Here is a 26,821-nt window from a genome sequence, read left to right on the forward strand (position 1 = left end):
GTTCTCTGATTCCACCGATTCTTTATACACCCCTATTAAGAATATCTTTGGAGTGCCAATATCACGAAGCTTTAAAAAATTTGCACCTTTGCTTTTCTTAGTTGTTTGTTAAATAAGGAGGTAAAATGAAATTATTATCCATTATTTACGAAAAATATATTATTAAATAGAAAGTAGATCACAATGGTAATAATGACGTATGGGCCTCAATGACTACTAGTTTAATTTATTTAGTAATATAGTAGAAGGAAATACTAGTAGTGAATAATTCTATCATTTTATTATTATTATTTTTATCTTTAATGGGCAACAAAGTGAGATGCAAGTGTTATGCAAAGTATACATTAGAGGTATTTTATGCCCTTGGCCCTTGATATTGATATATTAAGACGACAAATAGTTTCACAATTGAAATTTAAACAAATATCAGTGCTATTTTGCAAAATGATCAAATTGTAGTGTAGTGATTTGCAGCCCAGCTAAATGTGACCTCTGCAGCAAAGTGTTCTACATACCTTTCAAAACTTCACATGTTGCGAGACAGTGTTGGTCTTATTGGGACGGTTATCCCATTATTGTTTAGTGCTTCCTTTGCTATTATGGGTTTCTTTTCCCTTCGTTGGAATAATTTGGTGATCTTCCTCTCTGTTTGTGTTTTGTTTAGTTGTTAATAAAAGTTTACTTAGGAAAAAAAAAAACAAGAAATTAGAAGTTTAATAGCTGAATGAGCACCAACCATATGACTCTACTACGGCACTCAATTACTCATAAAGTCAGTCAACTAAAAAAAATTATATATCTTATTTAAAGAGTAAATTGCATCACAAAAACATGTATCTCCTATAAAAAATTCCCAGAAATAGGCCATAAAAAACTATCTCACACTGTCAAAATTTTAATCACAGCATTAGTTCCAGGACCGTGCAGCGCCACAATTGAGTCTCCTGATTTGCAAAGGTGTTCAGCCTTTGCATATTGAATAGCAAAATCCAAAGCTTTTTCTTCGGATTGCAAATCTCTGCTCAAAATAGACTTAATGCCTCGAAAAATAAGGCTGTGTTTTGCAGGAGCTTCATCACACGAATCTATTGTAGTATCAGACATCACTAATGAAATAATGGGCACACTTGGTCTGTACTTAGACAGAAGCTTTGCCGTGGTTCCACCTTTGGTTAGGACCAAAATAAGAGCTGCTTGAGAGGTATATGCCGTCTGCACTGCTGCAGAAGCCAGTGTCTCTAATGGGCTCATGGGCACTGGTGCAGCTGCCAAAATCTTCCTGAAAAGATTCTTATAATCCAATGAATCCTCTGCTTCAATGCAAATCTTCGCCATGGTCTGAACAGCGATTTCAGGGTAGGCACCAGCAGCAGTTTCACCACTGAGCATCACACAGTCTGTACCATCAAGAACGGCATTGGCAACATCTGTGGCTTCAGCTCGAGTAGGCCTTGGAGAAGTGATCATGGACTCCAACATCTGTGTCGCAGTCACCACGGGTTTTCCTTGAATATTGCACTTGTTTATCATCACTTTCTGTGCTAGAAATATCTTCTCAATCGGAATCTCCATTCCCAAATCACCTCGTGCCACCATAAAAGCATCCGAGTTTGCAAGGATTTCGTCAAAATTAGACACCCCTTCTTGATTTTCAACCTACAAAAATAATATCAAAGTTGAACAATGTTAGTTAAAAGATCCAAAAAGTCTTAAATCAAAATATATATATATATATAAATATAGATATATATAAATATATATATGCGCACATTGCACATGTATACCTTTGACATGAGGATGATAGTCTTGGCATGATCTCCGAGTAACTTTCGGGCCTCCACAAGGTCTGAACCTTTGCGAACAAAGGACAAAGCAATAATGTCAATCTTATTGGGTATTCCCCAATTCAAGATATCATCTTTATCTTTCTCAGTCAAGGTTGGGAGATCCACGATAACTCCTGGAAGATTGACATTCTTTCTCTCACCAAGCAATGCAGAGTTGTCACAACGACACCGCACCAAGCCCAATTCCTTATCACAAGAGAGAACTGTGAGTGAAATAGTCCCATCAGAACACAAAATCACACTCTGTGGCTTCAAATCCTCAGCCAGCTTCTTGTAGCTCATACATATGAGCTTATCATCACCCTTTATGCTGTAATCTGTGGAGATGGTGATTTCTTCCCCCTGCCTCAGTTGAATGGGTTTTCCATCCTTCAGAAATCCCGTTCGAATCTCCGGACCCTGTAAAATATCAAACCTTGTTCTTAATTCAACAATGCTTAAAAAAATTTCCCCAAGGTAAGGTTAGTCTTCATGTCAACGTAAACAAAACCCAAAAAAAAAAAAATATGAATAATCAATCTTTTAACGCAATTTTTCTATTTATTTTAATTAATATTGATAAGTCTCTGCTCATCAGAAAAACCCACACAGCGATTTAAGGAAATTGATTTTTTTTTTTTTTTTGGTAAGTCTCTGCTTATCAGAGGTAAAAAAAACTTTTAAGGAATTTGATTTTTTTATTTTATAATTAAGATTCATAAGTCTCTAATCTTCAGAAACCCTAAGAAAATTGTTTCTTTTTCTTTTGTTTTTTTTTTTATTTGGGTTGTAGATATATGATGCTAATTATATCAATAAAAAAATTAATGCCTATAAAAAAATAAATTACGGAGTAGAAGTTTAATAGAAACAGAGAGGCCATTAACAAAAATGCTTAAAAAAAATTCCCATAAAAGGTAAGTTAGTCATAAAGAAAACCCACACTTGATTAGGAATTAAAAACCCGGACTTGATTAGGAAATTAGGAGAAAGAAAAGAAAGGGGACTTGAAATCTGGGAAGGCAACATTAAACTTTTTTGGAACTTAATAAGAGGTCAACATTATGTATTAATAATCTTAAAATATTTAATTGTGTATCAAAATTTATGAGTTTAATCACAGTACTAAAAAAGGAATTTTTCCTTACAAGATAACCCAGACAACCTTTAAGGAAATTGATTGATTTTAAAAAAAATAAAAAATAAAAGAAATTAAGATTGCTAAGTCTACTATGCTCATCAGAAAAACCCACATAACAATTTAAGATTATTATTATTATTATTTTGTTATTGTAGATATAAGAATCTAATTATAATAACAATACTTATAAAATAAAATATAAAAAAAATGAAGAAGTCTAATGGAACAGAGAGGCCACGAACAAGAACAATTAAAACAGAGAGAGGCCAATAACAAGAACATGCAAAAACAAAGAGAAAATAGATTAATACATACGCACATTGAATTGAGGTGAGAGAAAGTAAACAGACCTTGGTGTCCAACATGACAGCACAGAGTATGCCGGTGTTATTCATGGCAATACGGAGGTTATTGAGAGTCTCTAGGTGGTAGGAGTGAGAGCCATGTGAGAAGTTGAATCGAGCAACATTCATTCCGGTTTTCAACAACTTCTCTATTATCTCCACCGATCTCGAAGCCGGTCCCAATGTGCACACTATTTTAGTCTTGGGCCTCGCCCCCTTCCTACCCTCATTTATTAGAGAGAGAAAATTACAATCACTTACAACCGCCATAGCCAACCTTCAAGATCGAAAACACACTGGAAAGAGAATATTTTTTTGCAGTTTAAGTCACTCCTCGGTATTGCTATTTATATAGAGAAGATAGTCAGTCACAAGTCCCAAATAAACCAGGAATTTGATTTGAATCTTGTTAACGTAATTTCCTATTTTATTCAGAGTTGGGAGAGAAAAAGGAAACTTTGACTTGGGAGAGAAAAAGGAAAGTGGACTTCTTATGCCTTTATTTAACTAAAGTACGGTGGTGCATAACATCCTCTGAGGGGTATTTTTGATAAAAATTCAAAAAACAACACCCGTAATTTTTTAATAAAAAAAATAGTAAATGGCCAATCTAGCTAGGAATTGGGCATCGGCCACTGCAGTGATCGGACTCACAAGCGCTTGCGGACTTATTCGTTGGCTCGCTCATTGGCTCTGGCGATTCCGCCCACAATTACTTAATCTTTTTTAAAAAAAATTCTTTGGCTGACCAGCTATCGGATGGTGGAAAAAAAAAAGATTTTGCAAAACTAGGCTATTTTTAAAATAAAAATAAAAATAACAATTCTTGCTCAAAACGACGATGTTTTGAGGATATAATTTTTTTTTTTTTTTAAATAATTAATTCAACTTACACTCCTTGACGTTTGCCTATATTCCACACACACCTCCTCTACGTTTCATAATTCCACCTACAACCCATATCAGTAACCACCGTCTAATTTACCAACGTAAATGTGTGATTTTATTATTTTACCCTTGAATTATATATTAAAATTTATAACTTAATGAAAAAGACTTTAACACCTTCTATTTAACTCTATTAAATTTCTCTCTTTCTACTAACACACACATATATATTCGCACTATATATATATATATATATATATATATATATATATATATATATTTCTTTTTTCTTTTTTTTTTTCTTCCCTTTCTTCTTCATTGTTGCCGGCGATGAAGAAGCTATGCCACCGATAAAATACACAAACAGCAACCACAAAAAAAGATGGTTCTTATCACAACCAAGCCGTTCTCCTTACTGTCCACCGTTCAATTGCAAGGACAGTTCATTACAGCTCCGTTGCGAGACCACCAACGTGCAGTGAACAAACCGCGAAGCTTCGCCGGACTGAACTGAGCTTCACCGGACTTGGGATCGCCGGACTGAACTGGGTCGAGGTAGCTGTGAACTTCACCATCGTCGTCTTTGATCCGGCTTACCTCATTCTTGTCCAGCGTTACGACGGTGACTACACAACCGTAGATTCGACGACATTGAAGTCCGGCGTTTGGACTGAACTAAGGATTCCTCCTTTTTCAGTTCAGCGAGCAGTGATTCAGTTATACGAAACCCAATTCAGTGATTCAGTCGTTCTCAAAGCTAGAACGAGAACGAACTAAGTTCGACCAAACCCAATTCAGTCTGGCGAGCAGCGATTCCTCAACCCACCTCGGTGAAACCCAATTCAAAACGGCCATAAACACGCCGGACCCAACCCTTACAGCCTTTCCAACATTGTGCTGTTGATCACTACCGTCGGCGCCGGAACCCTCGACCGTGACTTTTTGGCCTCGACCCTTGGGCAAACTGAAACTCTGGCCTCTCTCAGTCGACAAACCACTTTAAGAATAAGCAATTGAGAGCTTGAAGCCAGCAAAATGAAGGACCAATTTGGGCTCCACAATTGCTTCAAGGGTAGAGGGAGAAACTTTATAGAGAAATCGATGATATAACTGTAACGACCCATTCCACCACATGGTGTGATATTGTTCGCTTTGGGCCTGAGCTCGCACCATTTTGTTCTTAGGCTTTACCCTAAAAGGCCTCATGCCAATTAAAGTGACACACCTACATATAAGCACTTCACATTTCCCTTTCCCAGGCGATGTGGAATTATACACCCGTAGTTCGCCAATGTGATAATCTGTCAGTATCTTGCACCCGCCCACAGAGTCATCACAATCCACCCCCCTTAGAGGCCCAACGTCCCCGTCGGCACACTTCCGGCTGGGTCAGGCTTTGATACCATTTGTAACAACTCACTCCACCACATGGTATGATATTGTTTCCTTTGGGCTTAAGCCTGCACGGTTTTGCTCTTGGCCTTTATCCCAAAAAGTCTCATACCAATTGGAGTGACACACCTACATATAAGCACTTCACATTTCCCTTTCCCACCTTTCCCTTTCCCAAGCGATGTGGGATTGTGCACCCGTAACTCACCAGTGTGATAACCTGTCAGTGTTTCTCGCCCGCCCACAGGCCATCACAATAACCAATCTCTGACCCTAGAAAAGAATTACATGGGTCTGTGTGTGGAAAAAAAAGATGATATATGAATATATATGTATATATATATATATATATATATATATATATATATATTGAAGTGAAAGGAAGGGTATTCTTGTACACTTGAGTTAACAAATTAAGGGCAGTTTTGTAATTGCGTATTAGCGAATGAGGTTAAAGATGTCATTTTAGACATTAGAAGGGCAAAATTGACTTTCTAAAAATTTACTGATGCTGACATCAGCACACACCGTGAGTTGCTTAACGACATGGGGTAATTTGCTATACAAATCAAAACCTCAAGGGAGGTATATAGAATATTAAAAAGTAGAGGAGGTGTAAGTGAAATATGGGCAAACGTTAGGAAGTGTAGGTGGAATTAACCCCCCCCCAACCCAAAAAAAAAGAAAATAATGTTGTTTTGCAAACCTTTTTTCTCCACTATTGGGCAACTGATCAGCCAAATAGTTAGGGCGTGTTTGGCTGATCATTTCCCACAAAACCTGTTTTTTCTACTTTTTTGGGTAAATAAATAATAAAGTCCTTAGTCACTGTTTTGCTGACCCTAGTAGTGCCTAATTACTATATTGCCCTAACAAATTTTCTTTTTTCTTTTTTTTTTTTCCTTACACTGCATGTGCTTTTGTGTGTTTGTATATAATAAATATTCACCCCAATATAAAGTCATCGAAAGTATACAATGGTCATCCAAAGTTTATTGGAAAAAGAATTAATAATAACTTTTATTAGATAAATTTGGTTTATGAAACAAATTATAAATTTTTGTCATATACCGTTAAAATATAACTGTTGGTAAAAAAAAATTATTAAAAAATTTTTTTTAGAGAGGAAAAATTTAGAGAAGCGGCTGCCGTGCTAAAATTTGGAGAGTAAAAATTACCTTGAGAAAATTAATGGGCATTTCGAAAACCTGCTCTTGAAACAATATTTTAGGAATTATACTTTATATGAATCATTCAATTGCAAGGTCAAACACTCATATAAAAATGCCAGTCACTCTCGTTTGACTGAAATCCAAAATACAAAAATGTCCCAAATTGTATGTTAAATACTGAGACAAGCGACTTGGCCAGAGAAATTTGTTAGCAACTAGGCATAAATTTATGGTGGAGCCCACCAATCATGAATCATGATAACCTTGTGGGCAAAGAAAAAAAATTTTACTAAATTATTTAGGACCATGGCAATGTTACAATTATATCAAGGGTAAAGTGAACTAAATTCCCTAAACTATAATCCAATTGTAGGAAACTCTCTAGAGTAAGTAAAACCCTTTAAACTATCATTTTGTTGCATTGAAGGACAAAAGGTTAATAGCTGTTAACGGAAAAGTTAAATTACCTTTTAGCCCTTTAGTTGAACGAAGTCGTTTTAAGTTCAATCTATCTCCAGCTGCTTACGTGGCACATGCAATTTCAATTTCCAATAACAAAGTGACAGCACATCAATTTTTATTTTTTATTTTTTTTGATCGACTGTGTAGCAAAACCTCCATTGTTGCAGAGGATAACACAAAGGAGAGGTAGAGAGAGCGCAATCGCGTTTGTAACGATGGCAATCTGTGTTGAAGTGGTGGCATACAAGCTCGCACCGCATCGGCTTCACTTACGTTCCTAACTAGTTCCAAATAAAAAAATAGCTTTGTGTCTCTAAATATGGCCACTAAAGACCCAGCTCCTTTTTGGGTTGCTTCATTGTCCTTTCGTCTTCACTTTCTCTCTTCACCTTCTTCCTTCTCAGGTGAACCAAAATTTCATTCTCTTGTTACCCAGTTAAATTTCATCACATTTCGCTGACAAAAATCCCAAAATTAAGCTCTGATTGATTCACACTTTTATTTATTTATTTTTTCTTTTGGGCGTCTTTTGAAATTCATCCAATTATGTGGAATTTTTTAGCATTAAAATTGAAGTTTGGGCATGATTCAATTTTGGGTTTCCTTCAGTTGATTCAATTTGGTGTTTGATTAGTGAATTAAGTGATTGATATAAGGATTTTGTACTGGAAATTGATATAGGGAATTCTTTCATTGATAACAAATTGAGTAGAATGATGGAATTGGAGTAGTTCAAAAACTGCTATTCACGCGTGTTAGGATAGGCACTTCAACTGTAACCTATTATATGCAGTGTTATTTTCACGTTTTGGCAAGGATCCGACGCTTTTTCGGTATACTTCCCAATTTCAGACCTCCCTGCTTCGCTAGACGACGCAATCCTCCACATCGTCGCCGACCAACTTTCTGGTCAATACCCACCTCGCAGATGGCGAATTCATCGGAACGGTTGAAGGTGATTTGGTGAAGAGAGCTTTGGTTGCTCTGATTCTACCTTTGTCTCACCAGTAGGAAAAGAGAGAGAGACTGAAGATGGCCTATTTTGCCGAATATACAAATATGATATATATATATATATATATATATATATATATATAATAATATTTTATCTCTGATATAAGGGTTAATTTTGTCTTTTTAAAAATTTTGCCCCACACGTGACAGGCATGCTGTGGTTTCTATTATTTTTCTAACGGATATTTAACGATTTGCAACAAAAGAGATAGTTAAAGGAGTTAAGTGTCTTTCAGTTAGTTCAGGGGGATTTCTTGAAAAAGATAAGAAAGTTTAGGAGGATTTAGTGCACTTTACCAAACTGATTTAGATGTTCGATCGAGGGTCATGTTTTTTAATATTGGACTTGGGCATTCTTGTTGGGTTGGGCTTATTGCCTTGTAATGTGTATTGTCTAAAAGACTGGGTTTTTGGGCCTGTAAAGAATATTTACACACACATATATATATATACAATTTGAAAATTAATCTTCAATAAAAAGAAAAAAAAGTGTTAACTTGGCCCAATAGCCACACAAATATATTCCATTAAACTATAATCACAAACTCATTCTCTGTCATATTAGACTCGTGATCCAAATGTCATATTCATGTAACAAAACGTCATTTCTATGATTAAATGAATGGTAGATGTATGAAATTGTTATAAAAATGAAAACTCCATGATGAACTCACAATAATAAGTATAAAAGTTTGAACTCTCTTTCTCAGAAAAAATAATAATAATAATAATACTAACCCTCTAAATTACCATCCAAAAATATGCATGCATTTCTTTCCTTTTAACCATTTTAATTATTTTGATTCTAATTCAGACCTATCAATTAAGTTTTAATTTATCTGTAAATTTGTGATATTGGAGGTAATTAACAACCTTCATATATCGGAGAAGTTGAATCAAGCAACATTCATGCCAGTGTTCAACAGCTTCTCTATCATCCTCACCAATCTCAACGCATTGCGGCCCTAATATTCACACTATCTTAATTTTTGGTCTCGCCTCCATTTCTTTTTTAGCATATGTTATAGAAATAAAAAAATTACAAACACTTACTATATTGGTTTTTCTATGTCCAAAGACTAATCTACGTGATCAAATAAAGTAAGCAAGGTGATTGTTTTACTAATTATATTTGAAGTACTGAATCGATAATTTGAATTTAGAATATATTCAAATAAATAATAAAATTGTATTCCTCACACAATCTTTATACTCTTTTACGAAGTTATGGTGATGAGCATCTCAAAACCTGCTCTTGAAACAACATTTAGGGATTATGACCATTCAATTGCAAGGTCAAATCGTCAGAGAAAAATATTGCAGTCACAAAAGCTACAAAGATCATAAACCTAGGAGCATAAAAAGTTTTAAACTTTTTTTAAATATTACAATTTTACATGAATGGTCTTTTTTTTCAGGTGAATGCGGATGTTTTTTACATAAATGACCCATTAATTTGTAGTTGAAAATTTTATATTAGAAGTGTATAGTCCTTAAACACTAAACTTTCTTTTCATTGAAATCCAAAATACAAACATGTCCCAAATTGTTTATGTTAAAGCATACTTTGACACAAGCTTGTCGCTTGGCCAGAGAAATTTGTCTACAACTAGGCATAAATTCATGGTGAGGCCAACCAATCATGATGAACCTTGTGGGCAAAGAAATAAATTTTTATTAAGTAGAAGTGAAGTGTTACAACTACATCACTTATGCCTGTCGCAATGTTACAATTATATCAATAAACTGATCTAGATGTTCGATCAAGGGGCTCCCTTGTTGGGTTGGGCTTATTGCCTTGTAATGTAATATCTAAAAGACGGGAGCTTTTGGGGGCTGTATAGAATATATATATATATATATACCTTGGAAAATTAACCTTCAAAAAAAGAAAAAATAGTTTTAACCGGTATTCCATTAAACTATAATCACAAACCCATTTTTATGATTAAATGAATGGAAGAGGTATGAAATAGTTATAAAAATAAAAACTCATGATTAACTCACAATAATAAGTATAAAACTTTAAACTCTCTTTCTCAAAAAAAAAATAATAATAATAACCCTCTGAATTACCATCCAAAAATATGCATGCATTTATTTCTTTTTAATTATTATTTTTTTTTTTTTGTAAATTTGGGATATTGGAGGTAATTAACAAGCTTCTTGTATATTAGAGAAGTTGAATCGAGCAACATTCGTGGCAGTCTTCAACAGCTTCTCTATCATCACCACCGATCTCAACGCCAGCCCAACGTTTCTGGTAATGTGAACAATATTTTGGATCCTAGAACAATGTGGACTTTTTGGATCCTAGAACAATATTTGGAAGGTAATGAGTATCAAATTCTCATTGACATTACAAAAGGGTAATGTGGTAATCTTTCGGAGACAATGTTTTGCCTAAAACAAAAAGGTGAATTGTTTTAAATTAGTGATATGTTTGTAAGAACAGATGGATGGATTGGATTTGAATTGAAAGAAATTTGGCAAAATTCATACCACAAATTTCATACTCCCAAAAATATATATATATTTAAACAAATAATGAGGGTGTGCTCTTAAAACAAAATTTTGGGATTACCCTTGTTTGAGTCCTCTTTTGCTCTTGCTAATTGTTCTCTTATCAGAGTTGTTTGGATCGGTATGAACCATTCAATTGCAAGGTCACATTGTCTTCAATTGCAAGGTCACATTGTCAGACAAAAAATTGTAGTCACGAGCTTTTAATAGTTGGAGCGTGAAAAGATTGGAGAAATCCTTTTTAAATATTTCCACTTTTCATGAATGGTCTTGGGATGACATGATCACAGCTTCAGTGTGCAACAAAGAATCACAGCTTCAGTGTGCAACAAAGAATCTTTCCTTCTCTTTTATTATTATTATTATTATTATTATTTTGTGCACATATCTCCAACTTTATAGCAAAACAAAAGGGAATAAAAAAAAAAAAAGGAATTACTTACTTAAAAAGGGCAAATGTTACACATGAAAAAAAGACTTCACGGTCCATAGAAAGTTAATTTGAACCAAACACACCCTAACATACAAAGGTCGTCCCATTGTCACTGCATAAATTCCCAAACAGACAATTACTTCCAAAAACACACACACAACCATGCTGTTGATAGTTTAAACAAAATTAGTTCCCCAAAGTTTCTAACTGAATTCAATTCTTCTCTAACAGAGGAAAAAAAAAAAAAATGGGGGGGGGGGGGGGGGGGGGGGGGGGGGGCGGGGGCGTAGCATAATAATCATTTCACAGAGCATAGAACTTTTTTACTTCAGAAATAATGATTCTTAAATAATGAAGATTTCTATAATATTAAAGATTTTCTCAGGTGACTGTCGATGATTTTTACATAAAGAGGCTCCTAGGTCAAATTCACGGCATTTTATACATGAGAGCCATGTATGTGCATCCCACCTAGGTACTGTTGATATTAGCTCATACGAGCCAGGTCCACAAAGACGGACAACTTCCTGGCCTGACCATTTTAGCGGGCACCACCAAAATTCTCTTCAACTCTTCGAAAAATTATAGTGTGGAGGAAGTTCTGGAGTTCTGAATCTTATCATCCCGTGACGTTGGAGGTGGAAAAGATGAAGATGAAACTGCTGCATGATAAGACGAAGATGCAAGTTGGGCAAAGGCTGGAATAGCTCCACCTGCAATTTGCAAGCCCATGAGGCACATTAGGTCCAATCAACTAAGCATACGAAATATTCATAGTCCTGCGGAGAAGATCCATATTCTATTCTAAGAAACGAAAAAGATCAATTTCCCACATCCAAACTTTCTCTTTCCTTCTCTCTTAACATATTAAATTGTTAGTTTATTCTCTTCTCTTCTATCCAACCGAACAAAAAGAAGGAAATACACAATCTCTTCCCTATAGATATTTCATCCATCCTTTCTTCTCTCCCTTCCATCCAGATTTTTTATTTTCGTACCTAACAAAGCACAAGTCACTCAAATAGACAAAGTTGTACCTATTGATATCAATAACTCCCAAAACAACTTAGAATCTGGAGGGGACTAATCATTCACATTCTAGTAACATAGAGGAGTAGAGGGAGTAACTACTTTTCTGTCTCAAATAGGAATGGAACAAGGAAGCTTTAGAAAACACTAAACTACTAAAGCAAAGCCCAAAAGGACAGAATGTATTTGGATCCGTCTGTCCACTGTATATAAAATTTACTCTCTCAGAACACTTCTAGTATACCCTTGTATTCCTCCCCTCCCAAAGAACCAGCAATGAACCTAGCATTTCTTGAAACAAAAAATTGGCCCGTAGCACAACTAAACATAGAAACTGTACTCTAAAAAAGATCATGCAGAGAGACAGCTACATTACTTCTTGCTGTGTTTTTTTTTTTTTTGGGTGGGCGGGTGGGGGGAAAGAGACGAGAGAAAGAGAGGCAATATGGAGAAAAAAATAAATATAATTATATGTAGGAAAATGATATTCACACCCCACTTGCACTCCACTTGAACTTTTATTATATAAATTGACTAAATAACCCACAAAAGTGGGGGAAGGGACAAGAGAAAGAGAGGCAATATGGAGAAAAATAATATAATTATATGTAGGAAAATGATATTCACACCCCACTTGCACTCTACTTGAATTTTTATTATATAAATTGACTAAATAACCCACAAAAGTGCAATGCATGAATACCGAGTGTGAACATGTTTTTGAGGGGTGATTGTGTAATTTTCTTTTTAATGAAGGGCAAAGTATCTAAAACATCCCCCTAAGGTTTACTTTTTGAGCAAATAACACCCCTTTTTACTTTGGGTATATAACTCCCTCAAGAATTTAAAAATGTTGTAAAGGACTTTTCGGCTGTTGCTGTTAAAAAAACATATGTCTCGCACATGACTGATTAAATTAATAAATACCAAAATTACCCTTTATTGATCCCCAAAATGCCCTTCCCTTTTGTAAATAAATCTAAAAAATATAAGATATAATAGTAATTTTACATTAACTGAATTTTTATTTTTTTTAAATTGAAGGAAGGGCATTTTAGTATTTTCATCACCCCATTAACGGTCAATTGATGGGAGGTCCTTATTTGCCCCTACAATAAACGTTAGGGGGTTTTCAGAACCTTTAGGAAGTTATATGAGTTATATGCATAGTACAGGGGTGTTAAATGCTCACGAGCTTTAGGCTCCGTTTGTTTGGAAGTAAAATATTTTTCAGAAAATATTTTTTAACATATTTTTTTACTTTCTGGTGTTGGTTGTCGTAAAATATTTACGAAGAAAAAATATATTAAAATTTAACAAAAATTATTTATCCATAAATTTTCAACAAGTTATTTTACATGCCCCGCCCGATGGACTCGACCTCAACCTCGACGTAGATCTTTGCCAAACACTAACAAAATAAAAATAAAAAAATATTTTACCTGAAAAAGAAAAATATTTTCCAAAAAGAATATTTTACGTCAAAACAAACGGAGCCTTAATGAAAGCAAGTGGAATGCAACTATCATTACCCTATATATACATGATGATCTGCTTAGATATGGTGTCACATATTCAGGAAATAAAAAAAGATATGGTGTCACATGCATAAGCAATTATATTCATTTTTACCTTGACCACGTCTTTGTCTCAAACCTCAAAAGGATACAGCCCAAAAAGTACAGTTACTTTTGTTCATTGAGAATTTATGTTCAGTTTCACAGCAATACTACTAAAGTAAATGACAGTTCATGTAACCAACAAAAATACAGCTACAATTTTAACTGATCTATGGAGAAAACTCTAACCTGCCAACCCCGCACAGGCTGAAGAAAAAACTATCACTGGTGGAGCCTGCATCCATGAAAGAAATGTCAAAGAGTCACCAGCAAAAAGATTTTAAAAATTATATATACTTATTGGTTGCATTAATTCTTTCAACATCATTATCCAATGGTTCCTGTCTTTCCTTCCTTTCAATCCACTTGGGTCTTTTCAGTCAGGGGAAAAAAAATAAAATCCACTTAGGTGGAAAGTAAATGGTGGCCTAGAAGGAAACTTTCTCCTTTTCCATCTCTCTTCACCTATCTTTCCTACCAAATGACAGATACTCACCCCATTCCCTTCCTTTTACTCCCCCTTCCCTTCTTCTCTCTCCTACCTTGAACAATAAGGAGCATAAATAATGATCAATAAACCTACAATGCAGCTCGTCAACATAGGAATTCTAAGGCTTTATTCCACAACATTGTGGCAAAAATCATCTTCCTAACTTCCAGCCATCGAATAATTTTTTTGCACTCACTCCTTATAAAAGAGGCCATATACAGTGTAATCCGCATTAACAGACTCCAAAAGGTTGCCTTTTAACAATTCAAAAATGAAATGCACTTCAAATAGAATGTTTAAGTTATCTCAGGACTCCAAAAGGCATGGGAAAGAAGAAAAAATAACGGATCTCAAATAAAAAGTACTAGTCACTTACACCAATGAGGAAATGTAACCACATAGGTCCTTTGACCGACTTCTGAACAATTGGCATCACTGTAAAATCAATAAAAAACAATAAGGGAAAAAATAAAAATAAATAAAAAAAGGCCCAACACAAAGGTTAGGATTATTTTCATGTTCTCTTAGCAAATAATTTTTACTTGACAATTTCAATGCACGTGGAAAAAACAAACAAACAAACAAACAAACATACAGAACAAAAACAACAGTAGCAACAATAAGAACAAGAAGAAAAATAAGGAGAGAATTTAAAATGATTGACATAAAACATAACCTAATAAAAGTTAAAAACCAACACATGACAAATGACTAATACATCTTTTGGTTTGTGAACCATCTATATTTCAAGAGGAAATGCAACCATGAGTGCTGATAACATGTTCAAAAGTAACTTCATGACTTTAACTAAACTAAATATAGCAATTGTTCTAGAGGTTAGTGAAAGTGAATATATATAACAGGAATCAAGACATTTCATGATGAAAATAGAGTGCAAAGAAAGAAAAAAAAAAATGTTGCCCCCAGCACTAGTTGAATCACACCATCAGAATACCAACTATTAGTTTAAGTATTGAAGGTTCTGAATCGCAAATTATTTATAATTTATGCAACATTATATTACATTGAATTTCATACAATTAATAATAAAAAAAGGACTAGCCCAGTACACGAGGCGCCCGCCGTTGTGAGGTCTGGAGACAATCAAATGTATGCATCCTTACCCCCGCATACGGAGATGCTATTTTTTGTTTTGAACCCGTAACCTGATCAACCTTATCGGTGCGCAAATGCCCGCCATCACATAATAATTGATAATTCTTTTGGGGGGAAAACCTACTCTTTAATTGATCTAGAATAGGAACACAGCGAACCAAGCAACAATTACGAAATACAACAAAAAAATAAACACATCACACAAAAAGAACACAAAGATTTATACGTGATTCGGCAAAGCCTACGTCCATGATGGAGAATTGGCGAAAGTCTTCACTATGTAAAATCAGAGATTACAAGTTTCAGTCCCACACTCTCTTTCTGTACGATTTTCAGTATCTCTCTATCTTCCAACTCCAAACCCTAAACGCCCATATATATCAGGCTACAAAAGAGTCCTAATTAGGATCCACGACCCACAAACAAAGACGGGTCAAAAAAAATTCCTCGGGCCCAAACCCCCATCCAACGGGTCGAAAGTAGGTCGCAACACGACCCCACACCAAATTCGGGCCACGACATCACAGGAACATACATAAAAATGCAACCAATCACAAAGAGGAAATGAGGATGTTCTCACATAATCATGTTTTAGCCAACGAGATTCTTGAACAGCCAAACATATGGGGTTGTTTCTCTATATCATTACATTTATATGATAATTTGCTTTCAATAAGAATAGCTGTTTTCTTTTCATACTTTGCCTTGTAATAGACATGAGATAATTGGTTATGAAAATTTAGACATAGTGTAACTAGTGTTGAAATATATGCATAGTCTTTTTCTCCCCTTTTTGTGTGTGAGAAGTTTTGGCTAGTCATAACTGGATAAATTTAAGTTATAATTATAAATTAGTACAGATAGTGCCACCACAATGATTAATTAGTAGAGAGCAACTGGACCTTGTATCTAAATTTACCAAGAAGCATAAGGTATGAGATTCAAAGGAAAAAGGTACAAATATAAATTCTTGTCAGCAAAAAATTCAAGTCAGTAGCTGCACATTGATCATTAAGTAAGACGCACAATAATTGTAGAAACCAAATTATCTAACACAATATAGCTAATTTCTCAGGCCAATAATTCAAAGGTTGGAACCACAAATCAATAATCATGCTTTACCACCCCAATAATTTATGACATACTGTTCTTTTAGGGTGTCAAATTTGGATTTGACAAAATTATATTATGATAACTCAGACTTTAAGTCAGATGTTGAGAAGACCAATCAAAAGTTGTTGGTCAAGAAAATCATTTTCCAACATTATATATTACAACTCGCTGATCAATCGATTGACCTAACTATATAAAGTCCCTAGAATTAAAGCCACAGAAAATAGAAAGACTAAAAATGAATAAGATGAAATTACCACGGTTGAATCCGTAAAATGCACTTGTCGTACCACCAACAGCAGAACCAATCTAAATCAAGCAAGAATAGTGATTATAATCATATCATAACTGCGTCTGAATTAGCAGAAAGATACAACAAGACATACACATATTGTATAATCTATATATATATATATATAAACATGTGTGTGTATTGGATTGTCTCTGTAGTATGATATATTTAGTAGATAGATGATGATAACCAGACATTTACCATGGAGAAGCTATCCCTGATAAGCGGTGGAACAGTCCAATTGCTAGTTTCCTGTCATGAATTGATAAATGAGACAAGAACACAAAAATTATAGGCTATATAATTTACAAATTCAAACAATTACACGGACGAAATAGAAATACATATTGATATATGGGAGCACGAATAGTGCGCCGAGATTTATCAAAGTTTAGCTGAGAACTTACCATCTCTTTCGAGAGAGGACCAGCACAGTGCGGACATCTCAAACTGTTTTTAGGGTTTGAGTCCCCCATCGAAGCTCTCTGTTTTTCTCTCTTTAGAATCAACAGACCTCCCAGTTCCTGAGAATAATTGGGGGAAATGAAAATATATATAAAACAAATATAAAATCGTTTCTTCTTTTTCTTTTTTCTTTGTTTTTTTTTTAAGAGAAAATTGCATAACCATGGAGTCGGACCTCAAATTACAGAAACATGAAAAAATCCAACTCCATCTTTAGCTAAAGTGGAAATAATTAAATAAAGGCCATGTTGGCAACTGCGGCTCATGTTTTTGGGTGTTTTTGTTGTGATGTGATTTATTTTTTAAAATAGACGTGTGTTTGGTAACTAAATTTATTCCATAATATTTAAGAAAAATTTGAAAGTTCTGAAAACAATATTATGATACTATTTACGACTTTTTTAAAAAAATTGTGACAATTTGAAAATATATATTTTTAGTTTTATATTTTCAAATTTGACAAATTTTCTGAAGTCAATGAGGCAAATTTATCAATTACATTAAAACATATGAAATACCATGTTTAATCTTTCTCTCTATCCACTACTCTCTCTATGCTTTATTAATTTAGGTTCTCTAAAGCCCTTACTCCTTTTTAATTTCCATGTAATTTATTTTCTCCATCGTTCTAATTCTGAGCGCAAGTTTTCTACTCCCTTAATCTCTCTTTTATATCATGAATTATTTACATGTAAATCTCTCTGAAACAAAATTAATGATGCTAAAAAATAAGCAACGAGAAATTACAAAGAAGTTAGCAGAAATGTAACAAAATCAGTATAACTCAAATATTTGCCCATGATACGATCACGTAACCAAAATAATTTGATAACAATATGTATATGTATATGTGCGTAGCATTCATCGCATTTCTTCTCTTTCTCAATCTGGTTTTAAATTCACAGACACTACCCAGAATAAAAAAGAATGATTTTGTACTATATAATTGCACAATCCCAACAAAATACAAATCGTCGACAAACACAGCCTCTCATTCTTCCATACCCCAATCAAAATTCTTTACATTTTTCCTTCTGTGAAAACCCTCCGAGACATCATCATCTTCGGTACCCAGATTCCTTTTCACCTCTCCAACATTGTCCACTGCAATATGGTATAACGTCTATTTTCAACTTGGGATCAAGCTTTAATGATACAGCATCGAAACCTCTGAAATTTTTTGGACAATTTCCAAGTGTCGCACTCCTCTGAACTACAAAGATCCATCTCTTTTAAAGAGAAAAAGGGACTGCATGTGTGCCTGCAATCAGGAGTCTGATCTTGTAGCAGTGAAGGATGAGAGGAGACCTGCGGCTTGGACCGGTAGAATGTCGCCGAACATGGAAGCTGCCGACTTGTCCTTGAACCTTCCAACTTGCCCATCTGTCAGTATGGACCCCAGTTTCAGTGTGCTCTCCCCAAATCTGCTGCCAACCTGCCAATTACAAGAAGGAAACTTTTTCCTCAAATGCGGCAAGAAGAGAAACAAGAAATAAATATAAAGGCCCAAGATCATTTTGCTTGGAATTTTCCCCAAATTCCAAGCAAATGAAGAAAATGGAAACCTTAATAGCGCAGGGATATGGACGAATACACACACGAATCAACATATGAGAAGGATGCCTATTCCTCAAAAAGGTGGCGTATTCTTAGAATCACTAGCATTTTAAATTCAAAACAAGAAATAAATATAAAGGCCCAAGATCATTTTGCTTGGAATTTTCCCCAAATTCCAAGCAAATGAAGAAAATGGAAACCTTAATAGTGCAGGGATATGGACGAATACACACGAATCAACATATGAGAAGAATTCCTATTCCTCATAAAGGTGGCGTATTCTTAGAATCACTATCATTCTAAATTCGAACTTATCCACTAAACTGGTAAATCAGTACAAACATAAGGATATTGCAAGAAACTTGGCCAATCTTGAAATTGACCATCTTCAAAAGCCTATTTTACCCTTTTTTATGCCCATCTTAACCTTTATACTCTCTCTCTCTCTCTACCTGAGGGTTCCAATCCAACATTCTGCAAACCATTGTCCACTTCTATGATAATGTCCATCAGTTGGTTTGGGCTAGGAATGGATCAGTTCCAGCCAGTGCAAGCGATTCAACATCTCTTGGAAAGTTAGCAAAGGGTTTTACAAATTAATTGTATACACCCAAAATACTTGAAAATCACATCCAAGAGCAACTACACCGGGCTGTTGTTGGGTGTATATGGGAGGTCCGATTTAATTTGAAAGCACCAGAAATGTAATTACCATATGTATCATCCAGGTCTAGAAATTTAATTTGAAAGTTTCAAACAATCAACGCCAAGTTGAAAAGGACTGCGAGTTGTTCAAAGCTAAGGTTGGGAAAGTTGGATTTCCCATTGCATCATCAGAAAGTTTGAGAGCACAAAACAAAGAACATATCAGGTGACATTTTCACATATTCCATCTTTTCTTTTTCTTTTTTTATATAATACATGGTTTTAGAGCAAAAAAGTAAAAGCACATGGGACAATAATGAGAATGTGACAGCCATAAGTGGGAAAGGGATAAGTTGCAATTTTTGAAAAGATTATAGAGTTAGTTGAAAAAAATAGTTCAGGGGAGTTTTCCAAAAAACTTGATAGCTCGAGGGGGTTTTGTGCAATATCCTAATGAGTTTGAAGGGATCAGTAATAGTGATTGATAATAAAGTCCTTTTTCCTGAATATATGCATCAAACAAATGTGATTCCTTAACTGGAAGCTTGCTTATTCTTATAAACTCTACTTCAAGAAGTTCCAACCCTGACTTCACTTCTCATGAATACATGCACAAATAAGTTTTTTTTTCCTTTCTAATTAATGTGATTACTCGGATCTCCTAACGGTTTCTAATGTTATATGGATTCTAAATGTTTGTTAAATTCTCTAGTAAGTGTCCAAAATGAGTCTGTCATTGCCATCCTCAATGAATGCAACTCCATGACTTTGGCAGGTTGTCTACTAATATATTTGCTAATGCAAGGTTTTATGTGTTCACCTGTAACTAAACAAAAATGCAATGGTGGAAGCCTTACCTGCATGAAAGACTTCAAAAAAGGTGCAGCCACCCCAAAACTTGAGTTGTCATCAATATCAATCTTTCGAGAGAGTTCTTCATTCGTAAAACTTCTCCAGGAGCTTCTTGAAGAAACATCATCCAGAGACGTTGAAATTGATGTCTTAGTTGTCCCCCTTGAAGACAATGCTGGAGCACTGGATAACCAATACAAAAATTAAGAATTTACTTCAAAGAACAAGTAATCTGGGGCACTAATCCTTCGCATTGGATCTAAAGGTATAGAAAAAGGCCTAACCATCCTAAGTATGTAATAAAATGTAAACAAAAAAGACAGGCCATGTAAATAATATAATTTAAGCACTCTATCAAGTTTAAGGTTAAAGACAGCAAATTTACCAAGCTTTTAGACAAAGATGAGATGTAAAACAATACAATATGACAAAAGACCAAATAAAATCTTTGTTAAAAGGAATAACAACATTAACCTGATGGGAAGGTATTTAAAGCGAGGAACAGTGGAACATCTCATAACATTTGACTCTGAATTAGAAGGCATTCTCTGCATAGAGTCCATGTACATCCTATTAAGTTGCACAAAGAAGCCAAATAGCACAGCATGTCGTAGGTACGACTGCCTCTCATTCTCCCAGAGATATGGCTCATACCTGAAATGTGTTGCAATGAATCAGAAATCATTATCAAATAGGAATATCAATAAAAAAAGTAAAACAAAATAAATTATCAAATCAGAGGAAAATTCAATTTTTTTTTAAATAAAATAAATTTGGAAAGAAGAAACATTGCATCAAAACAGAAGCCTTTACGACGACAGGTGACATGCATCTAAGAATAAAATCTATTGTTTTTTAGTCCAATAATAGTTTTGCGCAAGGAAAAATTGAACTTAATGACTTTAATAACACAACTTTCCAAATGAAAGGACGTGTCACGACTATCCTTTTTTGGTGAGTTGAAGTTGTCACGGTCTGCAAAACACAAAGAGAGGCCATACAGTTAGCATTTGTGTAGTTTTTTAGTTTTAACAGTCGAGACGTTTCAGTTTGCTAAAAAAACCTAAACCTTGAGGTAAATCCAAAACTTTCTCACTGAAGTAATCATATGTCATGTCCACTACAAGTCTATGTTATCACTTATCATAAACATAAATATATTCTACTTTAAAAGAATCACCATTTGAAGAGTCCATACGATAAGTTTGCTGATCATGTTAATCTTTCATGATCTAAAAAGGGCTAGCCACTGCACTAGACTCCCGCCATTGCCTGGTAAGGGGGGGTCAGGGGTGTCAAATTACGTAAACTTACATCCGCATGCGGAGAGACTGTTTTCCGCTTCAAACACGTGACCCCAGGCCAAAATGGAGCCCGTGATTTAGACATTTTTTTTAGTTAATAGTGTTAGTTTTCTGAATTATTGTGCTATTTATCTTGTGCGACCAAAACACTTCCATTTTTGGCCAATCAAACATCATGTCATCCTCGGCAGTAAAGTTTGAACAGTGGAAGTTTGGGCCAAAAGATCTCCTTAGCATCCCCCAAAAAGATAATTATTTGTGTTCTAAAGTAATTCACATGCAAGCTCAAATCTCGATTTACATGATAATCATGACAAAAGTAGTATGTATACGTATGTATGTATATATATATATGTATGTATGTATCTTGAAGTTTGTAAATCAATGATAGATATCTAGACTTTTTTCTGTACACAAAAGCACCGAGCTAGAAAAGCTTACGTGAGCCAGTCTATGGGGTCCAGCCTCTGCGAAAGACGACTAATCAACCCATCAACCTGCTCTCTGATGACAGACTTTGTCTGATTCACATCTTGCTTCCGCCTGAAAGGAAACTTCGCCTTTGAATTTTTTGATAACTCCTCATGTGTATCACAATCGCCCCCCGAAAGAACGTCAACAACAAATTTTAGGTCTAATAGAACTTGCAGAACCCCTTTATCTGACAATTTAGAACTGCAAACCTCTTCATTTGAAAGCAAGTCCGCATAAATATCAATAACCTACAAGAACATTACAAACAATATACAAAAACCAGAATAATTATGAATTTTCTATCGAGCCAAAAGGATAATATGATCTTATTTAATCAAAACTTCTAGATGAATGGAGAACCAACAACATACACTCAGAGAATGTACATGATCTTTATCTTGAATTCCATACTCAAATCAAATTCTCATGGTTTCTTTTTTTTTTTTTTTCTTTGGGTGTGGGGGGCACTGGATGGCTGTAAATTATCAAGCTAAGATGGTTCTTCTCCTAACCCATTTTTTTTTTTTAATGTTAACGTAACATTACTCAAGTGGACCAGTTGAAACTAGGGGTGTTTCATAAGGGAGGAATCATGTTCAAGTTTCCAGGTGTTTTATAGAATTCCCTGACTATCAGTCACTCCGAGTCTGAACTCAGGCAACATTGAACCATAAAATATAATTTTCCATTGCAAATGGGGGGATTTAGGGAAATCAGAACAATTGCACTGCTTTAATAACTATTACTTTTCGGAAAGAGGAAAAATCCAGAATTTCTACAAAGAATTTTTGTTGTTTTAATTTCATTTCCAAAGTATCTCCAAGGAGTGTCCATTTATGAAAAAGCCAAACTAAACTTTAGCCTAAATCCAAAATACATCTTCTCATTTCTAACTGATACAGCACTAACTTCAGAACAGGCTGTAACTTAAATATTTAAACCCATCCACATTTATATTAATTCAAGACAAGCATAACTATTCGCAAAGGTCAGATATCCCATAAGAACAACCGAATGGCTTCCAATGTGACAATGATGAGCAAATATAACAGCATGCTAGGAGAGTTAATTAAAGATCAAGTACGATCAAATATGAAGGCAAGTTTTACTAGTGCAAACCTTTTTCAGTAGTGTCGATGCGAATTTTTGCAGAATTGTCTTGTCAAGTACATGACCTCCAACTCGGTGAATTTCTTCACATGCTTGGAATAGAAATGAGTTAATATAAAGAGAAGGCATGGATGGGAGCGATATTTTCATCTCTGACTGGCTCTCGGTAGACTGCTCTTGCTTGACTATTGTCTCCTCCCAGCCCTGCCAAAGACTTAAAAGATGACTGAGCTTGAAATATTAAGAAACGATATTCAAGTATCAGTCCTCAATTAGCATATTATCTGGTGCAAGATAAGAACTTAATCTTTATAGAAGACAAAAAAAATATTTGACCCTGATGAACGTAAATAACATAATTTTTGATAAGTATGAACGTAAATAACATAATGGAAATGCAAAAAAAGTAAGAAAAGATGGAAATCCGCATGTACCCTGACTGATATATTCACTGAATAGACATTCAACTGATATATTCACTGGAGAGATTTTCAAGAGAAGCCTACCAATAAAAGCTCAAGATAAGCCCACTTAGTTAACAGGAAATGATACCTGAATTGCGTTTTCAACCACGCTTAATAGAAAATTCATTTAATGTTCAGTTGTTAGCACTTATTGGGTTATCAAACATTAATGAAGTACATCTAAGTACCCAAAGCCAAATGCATGATTTTTTCTTATTTATGCAGGAAGAGAACCTTTCAGCTAACTTTGTGGAATTATTTTCCCAAGAATATGGCATTTAAGGCTTTGTTTGGTGTTAACTGTTAAGTTATCTAACAACTACAAAAACAATGTTACTGGAACAACACCAACCAATCAACAGTATAGTAGACATATTTACACTAATAAATTTGTGAATGCCTAAAAGAAGCAGAAGGGTGTGGATGAAAGCATAAGAACCTTGATAATTTACTCAAAAGGGGGAAGCTAGTTAGCCAAAATTTAATTGATAACAACAACAACAAAGACATCCAGCAAAGGTAACTTACTCTCAAGGGACTTGTCGTAGATAATCCATCATCTCGTCTAAAATCCTCTGAGAGAATGGCTGAAAGCTCACCAGAAACCCATGATATCCACAAGTCGTGAGCTCTAATGCAAAGATCTCTTGTTCTTCTACTAAGTTCTTCAAGTTGTGGGCTTGAGCTATCAGCCACTCCAAACAAAGCAGAAGTGGCCAGAGAAGTTTGTCTTTTAGAGGAGTCAAGCATTTTCTTTCCTATGCTGTCAAACTTGGGAGAATCAATAGTAATGCTCGAATGCCTCAACAGGGATGGTGACTTACCAGAAACAGCAGCCGCAGTTTCATTGATCCACATCCTTGGAGAACCAAGTATTACTGGTATGTGTCTTGAGTGCTTTTGGAAAGCAAACAGGAGTCTCCCAATGAACAGAGATCTCTCAACAAGTACAGGCAAAGGCACAGACTCACTGTCCCTTTTGCCATTTCCCAGGGCAGCAGACAAGTGTTCAAGCTCGTTCTTGAGTTCCATCAGTATGGCTGATATGCTTCCATAACACTTATTTTGTAGATATGGAGCTAGATCCTTTAACCTCAAAGATGCCTTTGGAGACTCTAGAAAGCTCAATAGGTCCACAAGAACACTCTTGCAGCTGCTGTCAACTGCATCCCTTATCCGGCTGACTTCAGCCCCAAAGTAGGCATTGAGACAGCTGTGAAAATCACTCTCCACAGGCAGTTCCCTGGAACCAGCTAAGGGACCAGTCTTTTTATTGTTCGGCTCCATGAACCAAACCCCACCAGCCGTAGCAGATCTTTTTAAGTATGCCTGGAAATCAACCAGGTCAGCAGAAGTCTCCACAACAGCACAAACTGACTCCTTCACTTTAACAACTCCAGTCAATTCATCAAATCTGGAATCTATGATAGTTCTCATCCTCCGTACAAATGCATCTTCAAATATTTCATCCCAGAGATCCACATCGTCTTCCAAAACAAGCTCACGGATTCTGTTCCATGGCAACTCAATCTCAGAGCCAAAGACAGTCTTCAGCCAGTCTATACTCCCCTGCAACACTTGCTTACTATCCATGGTCTCCCGTATTAACTTCTCGGCAGAAGAAAGCTCTTGACCGCTACCAATCACATCGATCAAGTACCTCCCACTAATTTTATTAACAATCTCTTTGCCACAATTTCTCAACCAATCTGAACAGGTCTTTGCAATGAAATCTCGACTAAGCATAACCATAACAGACTCTAGTTTATCCCTAAACAGTTCCCACAACCTGACTTCCTCATCAGGATTAAGAATTCCGCCGAATAATTGAGAAGCAGGAGGAAAACCCAATATGACTTTGTAAAACAATGGCATATCATTCAACACTTGCAAGAACAATTCACCTACTTGTCCTACACTAACCTGAATTATCTTCATGACTTCACAGAATACCAAAATCACATCAGAACTAGCAGTAGTGGCAACAGAACAAGTACTCAATTTTTGTAAAATGCATGCCTTTCTCGAATCAAGAAACAGAGACAAAACCTGTTTGGGATCGAGCTCGTCCATGACTGCAACGGCGGCGAGAGCGTCGGCATACGCAGAGATCCCGAGACCAAGAGCTTGATCCAACAACCTCTCCCGACTCCTCTGCGAGATCTGTACTTTGAAGCTCTCGACGATCTGCCACTGGTGCTGAAGCAGAGGAAAATTCGGCAACATGTCCTTGTTATCCTCATTGTTGAAAAGGCTATGGTGGACCTGCTTTGCCCTAACATACCTAGCCGCGGCTTCGAGAAACATGGATTCGTCGAGACGCCCCCAGATACTCTCCGTCGTGTCCATCAGGTACTTGACTCGGCAAGCGACGTAGTAACATTTGAACCGTTTAGGGTTCGGAGAGACGGTGAATTTGGGGGTTTCGGCGGAGAGGGAGTGGAGGATGGCGTGGTGGATGGCGGAGATATTGGCGGAGATGGACTCGCAGGAGGCTTTCATTTGGACAATGGAGTCCGCGGAGTCGATGAGATCGCGGTAGCGATTGCCGACGAGTTGCCGGAGCTCCTCGCTCTTGTCCTCGATCTGCTTCCTGGTACCGGCCTCCACATTGCGGATCTCGGAAATCGGCTTCGCGCGGAAGAGAGATTCGGCTTGTCTGTCTCGGTGGTGTCCACCTCCTCCGCCGCCGACAACGCCGACTCCATCAGCGGTGGCTGGTGACGAAGGTACTCTCATGGTAATGGCGGATTTGGAGAATCCAAACTGATTCAATATATGGGTTTGAAGATTAGTATACAATCTGATAGATCTGTTTCATGTAATTTTAAATGCCCTCGAATTTAAACGAATTTTATATTAAAATATATTTTAGAGCGTAAGAAGACAATTTTATGAAAGAGATCTATAAAATTCAATTGAGGTAAGTCTGATTGTTTGGTTCAGTCCAAAATACTTTTCGTTATCAGAAAATTATAAAATATGGAAAAGAAGATGAAAGACTAGGTTGTACTCCGTAATATGTTTTTGAAAATTATTTTTACTATATATATATATATATAAATTATTTTTGGGTCAAACTTATTTTTATTTTCA

At 35.7% G+C, this 26,821-nt stretch overlaps 3 protein-coding genes across 3 annotated transcripts; all 3 read right to left on the reverse strand.

Annotated features, from left to right (window-relative positions):
* Positions 1-681: 681 nt before the first annotated feature.
* On the reverse strand, positions 682-3,581 carry LOC132295661 (pyruvate kinase, cytosolic isozyme-like). Its single transcript, XM_059793964.1, has 3 exons — positions 3,318-3,581; positions 1,785-2,246; positions 682-1,656 (listed from the first exon to the last, which is right to left on the reverse strand). Exons 1-3 carry the CDS (start codon positions 3,579-3,581, stop codon positions 880-882), a joined length of 1,503 nt encoding a protein of 500 aa, XP_059649947.1. The 3' UTR covers positions 682-879.
* A 7,915-nt stretch (positions 3,582-11,496) lies between these two features.
* LOC132293718 (uncharacterized) lies at positions 11,497-17,406 on the reverse strand. The gene is made up of 6 exons (XM_059791309.1): positions 17,262-17,406; positions 17,056-17,106; positions 16,820-16,871; positions 14,710-14,768; positions 14,033-14,078; positions 11,497-11,908 (listed from the first exon to the last, which is right to left on the reverse strand). The coding sequence occupies exons 1-6, from the start codon at positions 17,328-17,330 to the stop codon at positions 11,778-11,780; spliced, it is 408 nt and encodes a 135-aa protein (XP_059647292.1). The 5' UTR covers positions 17,331-17,406; the 3' UTR covers positions 11,497-11,777.
* A 725-nt stretch (positions 17,407-18,131) lies between these two features.
* Positions 18,132-26,687, reverse strand: LOC132293719 (conserved oligomeric Golgi complex subunit 1). Its single transcript, XM_059791310.1, has 6 exons — positions 24,254-26,687; positions 23,271-23,465; positions 22,119-22,399; positions 20,848-21,027; positions 20,379-20,556; positions 18,132-18,754 (listed from the first exon to the last, which is right to left on the reverse strand). Exons 1-6 carry the CDS (start codon positions 26,462-26,464, stop codon positions 18,587-18,589), a joined length of 3,213 nt encoding a protein of 1,070 aa, XP_059647293.1. The 5' UTR covers positions 26,465-26,687; the 3' UTR covers positions 18,132-18,586.
* Between the last annotated feature and the right edge of the window lie 134 nt (positions 26,688-26,821).

This window comes from Cornus florida, unplaced genomic scaffold (genome assembly GCF_030987335.1).
Source record: "Cornus florida cultivar Cherokee Brave unplaced genomic scaffold, ASM3098733v1 CherokeeBrave_3.0.0_Hap2_Chr02, whole genome shotgun sequence".
Lineage (NCBI taxonomy): Eukaryota > Viridiplantae > Streptophyta > Magnoliopsida > Cornales > Cornaceae > Cornus > Cornus florida.